A 4,695-nucleotide genomic window follows, 5' to 3' on the forward strand; every position below is an offset into this window, starting at 1 on the left:
AAGAGTGCTGCAGATCAGCAAGGACATCAGCAGGCAAACCTTAGTTCTGCTCTCCTTATTTTAGGATTTGATGCTCTGAAAGAATGGGCCTTTTTCCTCTCAGATTTTTAAGGCCAGAACATGTATCAGTGGATAAATAGGAATTTGGACAATGATATAAACTGTCCATAGTCAACAGTTCTTTCTATTCAGACAGCTCAGCTTATGTTGTCTCACTGATGTCTGTCACCATTCTCCTTTGGAAGCAATTCTGTAGAATTTTGCAGGTTAGAAGCCCGTTTTGGACATGGTGGAATTTGACTTAGGAGAAACACCCTGTTCAGGTCATCGTTTATATATGTGACTGTAACTGACAGTATGTAAATGCAATCCTTGGATTGGATTATCATCCTGGGATCCGATTTAATGCAGTGCTACTGGTTTTGCAGCAACCATGACTGTAGATAGCATGTTGTCATAGATCACATCAGCTGGAATATATCGTTAGTTGGAAAATTGCTATTCCTTTTCAGATCCGTGGGTGTATATTAGAGGAGAACATACATATCCAGTACCTGCCAACTGTATGACGTGAATCAAAAGTTGATTAACTATGTTTTAAAGCTAAGAGAAAGAAAACACCAAAGGGAAAAGAAAGAATTAATTCTTTATACCACATCCTCTATAAAAAAATAATTTTCAAGGAAGTAAATCAGGCAGCATGATGCTATTTGGAGTTGTAGTCATCTGATTACCATGGGCAATTTGTTGAAACTGTGAGCTGTACTATAAATAATTTAATGATTCTCTGATCTGAAGGACCTTATTGCAAGAAAAACAAGGATCAAAACCAATCCAAAATTGCTTTATTATATTTTCTGAGGGCACAGCAACCCTCTACATAGTTTTTTGGTAATGGCATAAATAGCTTTTCATGTATTGTAATTGTGTGGTGTTATTTGAAAATCCTGAAAGCATGTTCTAAGATTAGATGGTACCCTGCAGTTTGGTATCCTGTTTTTCAGAGCAAATAATTAAAAAGGTGTTTCTCTTAATTTCTCCTTTATCTGCAGATTCTGGATAGCATGAAGCCATTGCGCCCTTATGAGCGCATTGACACTTTGAAACAGTTTCTGGAGCATGATGGACATGTTTTACGTTTTTACTGTGTGTGGGATGACCCAGAATCCATGTTTCACGACCCACGGGAACTTGTTCTGCACTATTATTTGTCTGATGATACTATTGACATAAAGGAAATTGTACCAGTAAACTCAGGCCGAGATGCAGTTCCACTTTTCCTCAGAAGAGATAAGCTTCCAAAGGTGAGGAATGAAAATTTCATCTTATTTCAAATTCTTCCACTAATTAAGAAATATTAAATGCCTTGTTTTGAAAATCCTGCATTAGGATCGTAATGATATTTAGAATGTTATCAGAGTATTAATCATAATTGCATGATTTAGCTTTTGCACACATACTCATATAATAACTTAATAAATGATGGAAAAAATAAGTTTAGGCTTGTCATGCTTAAATTAAAATGTGAGAGAATTTAGACAGAAAGATATCCTATGATTTCCTTTTTCCCATATTATTGTATTAAGGTAAATGTATTAATAAAGCTCTGCAGTAATGGAAGTCCAGGAAATTAATAGAAAAACTAATGTAAAGCTGAGGTGAATTCAGATTTGATCCATATGACTTATATTTGGAACCTTTGGAAAAGTCCAGTTTTAGTATTCCATAACACCACTTCTTTGCAGCAAGTCCAAAGTGATTTCTTAAAATTGAGTTCCTAGATTTGGGACCTTATGTAAAGCTAGTTAAAATTAATAGGAATCCATGAATAAGCTTTGTCAGGCATTAATCAGGTGCTTATTTGAGAAGGCTTTTCTCAGACAAATCTTCAAGCGGTTTGAGTCCTCTGTAACTTACTATGATTAGAAAATTAATGAGCTGGATACACTTCTGTATCACTCCAGATAGATCCTGATGATAGAATAACGTCAACCCACAGATGGAGTAAAATACTGGGTAATCTTTTCCCTTCTTTCCTTCTAATACTGGTAATCTATTTGTGATGCCGGAGATGTACATGAGATTTTATAGTAAAAACCTAACAGCAAAACATTGCACTTTCCTCACCTTGTGTATCCTGTGTTCTGAGGTGCTGATTTAGCAGTGACTGTAGGTTAACAAACCCCCTCTACCATTGAAGTGCATGTTGCAATTTTAAGGGCTGGCTTCTTCCTCTGAATTCAGTGGAAATTTTGAGAAGGACAGCAGAGGAGATCAGTCAAAAGTTGGGGTGTCAGGGAAGGTAGTATGACAAAATAACCCACTTTGCTTACCCTGCATCAGCAGTTTGTTCATAATTTTAAAGAAGGCAATGTGTTTGTGTATTAAGTTTGATATTACTGGGATAAATTACTGTTGTAATTTTGAAACTTAAAATAGAAACAAAAATACTAACAATTTTGCCAATAGAATCATGCTGACTTGAATCTCCTGTATTTGTGCAGTGGTTAGCACAGTCGGATCAATGCTGAGTGGTTCTTTTGCATGTTTTAATAATTTTTACCAATCAAAATAATAGCCTTTAGAGCAGATGTTGACAGGGATGTGCTGCTTTGGATGTGCTAACCTTTGCTTTCTGCTTGCTTCCAAGAAGAAGGAGACTTTACTCTTGGTTACACAGTAAGATTCTGAATGCTTCTTCTGGCATACATACTGTTTTTTGACGTATACACTGGCTTTTAGGTTCGGTAGCATAATCTTACCTAGAATTTACTAAAAATTCTCCCAAGAAAATACTACAATAGCAGTATGTCTCTTAAAAAACCTGCTAGTTCTAAGGTAACTGAGTTCTCTTTCTTCACCATTAACTTCTTAAGAGCCGGTCTCTTTCCTTGCAGTATGCTCCCGCTGGGCTATATCAGCCCGGCACAATCACCAGTCGCACTGTTCTCAATGTGTTTGGAAAGTTAGCAGGAAACAGCGGCCGTTACATTCTGGACAATCGTAAGGTCAGATATTATTGAATGCTTCCCACTGTTGAATGTCTTTATAGTAGCTGTTGTAATTTCTGTGGTCGTTATCCTCTACAACAAAGAGAGCTATTTATAAAATTGTGTTGCCACTGGAGAATAGCTCAAACTTCTGAGATTGACTATATGTAAATTCCATGTTCATGAAAGTGGGGTTAGTGAGGTGAAAAATACCTGCAAATGGTCTAGGAAGGTAATATTTTAAATCACATGCACTAAATGACCTAGATTTTAAGAAAGGTTGTGAGATTCTGAGATTTACAGAGCTGCTGTATAAATGTTCCCCCTTTTATTAGACAGGAGCAGTGCATCAGGAATTTTACAGAGACAGCGACCTGAAAATAGGGGCAATAATTAATGTTTGGGGAAGGAAGATAATACTCTGTGATTGTGATGAATTCACTAAAGAGTATTACAGGGCAAAGTATGGAATTGGTAAGTAGTGATAATTATCCTTTCCTTACGAGCATTTTGATACTTCTCAATTTGGCAGAGCTGTCTTCAAATTTTATTACTGACAAAACATGTTTATTAAAACCTTTAGCAATAACAATCAGTTGTAGGCTGTTAACAGCAAAGCATTAATTTTGCAGGTGATCCAGAAGGGCTTTTTTATATGTTACTGTATCAAAAACTAACACTTAATGTATATGTTCTGTTCCTAACTGCCTCTATTTTAAAACTAGAATGACAAAATGGTCATATGGATAGACTGTCATTTCTTCTTCTCTCCTTCCCCCTCCCATTCCAATAGCTGTGTTTGCAGTCAGAAAATAATAAAGAGCATATAGTGAGTGGGTAAGTAGAATGAGCTCAATTATTCCCCATTATACTATGTTTCATTTTATATGGATGTCAGAATGCTCACATAATAAGATTTTCTGATACGACAGTAGTAGTCTATCACATTATTGGTTTTTACAATGCAGTTTTGTGTATTCTGGACCATTAGAATATGGATCCTGTGAAGTTTCAGCACTGAATTCTGGAAACGTTTAGCAACTATGTCCATAATGGAAAAGCATTTTGGAAATTTATAACAATAGGAGCTTTCATTTATCTGTCTTTGAATTCCCTCAGTCAGACTTGCTAATGGTTTTATTAGGGACATCTTCCTTGCAAAAATGCCTTAGTTAATTTCTGGCAGTTTATTCACTCAGTAAATATAGCTACATGTCTGACTGTTCAGAGATGGTTGGAAGAATCCTACTATGGCCTTTCTCTGACATGGTGAAACAAAATACCTGAGTAGACTATTTCTTTCAGCTTGACTTGTGATCAGATAGAGTGTAGTGTTTGGATCAAAGCTTGTCTGCTGCATTGGGGGAACTAAATGATGTAGAGCTGCCATTAAAATGCTAAATTTCTTAATTGGCAAAATGTGTCTCATTAGGACTTTTTTAATAATAGCTTGGCATGTCTGTACCAAAATAAATGTTTTTTTATACTAGCCAGTATGTGAGGAAGCCATATTCAATAACTATAGCATTATCTATAATAATAGTGAGTCTAACTCCAGGGATGCAAAACAGGGGGTTCTTCCCTGAGAATTTCTTCAGACAAGACCGTTGCCGCTGTTTGGCAGCAATATCCTGTCTGAGCAAAATATGCTGGAACAGTGAATGTGGATTTCTTACTCACAGCAAGCAATAAATAAAATGCAGCT

General features: G+C 36.2%; 1 protein-coding gene across 1 annotated transcript in view; it reads left to right on the forward strand.

Annotated features, from left to right (window-relative positions):
* Positions 1-3,464, forward strand: part of LOC104618811 (EF-hand domain-containing family member C2-like) — a gene marked incomplete at its 3' end in the record, with an annotated part of 18,423 nt that extends 14,959 nt beyond the window's left edge. Inside the window, 3 exon segments of the mRNA XM_010284509.1 lie at positions 1,053-1,304; positions 2,898-3,008; positions 3,326-3,464. Coding sequence (XP_010282811.1) covers positions 1,053-1,304; positions 2,898-3,008; positions 3,326-3,464 — 502 coding nt within the window.
* Positions 3,465-4,695: the final 1,231 nt, after the last annotated feature.

Source organism: Phaethon lepturus, unplaced genomic scaffold, assembly GCF_000687285.1.
Source record: "Phaethon lepturus isolate BGI_N335 unplaced genomic scaffold, ASM68728v1 scaffold14213, whole genome shotgun sequence".
NCBI lineage: Eukaryota > Metazoa > Chordata > Aves > Phaethontiformes > Phaethontidae > Phaethon > Phaethon lepturus.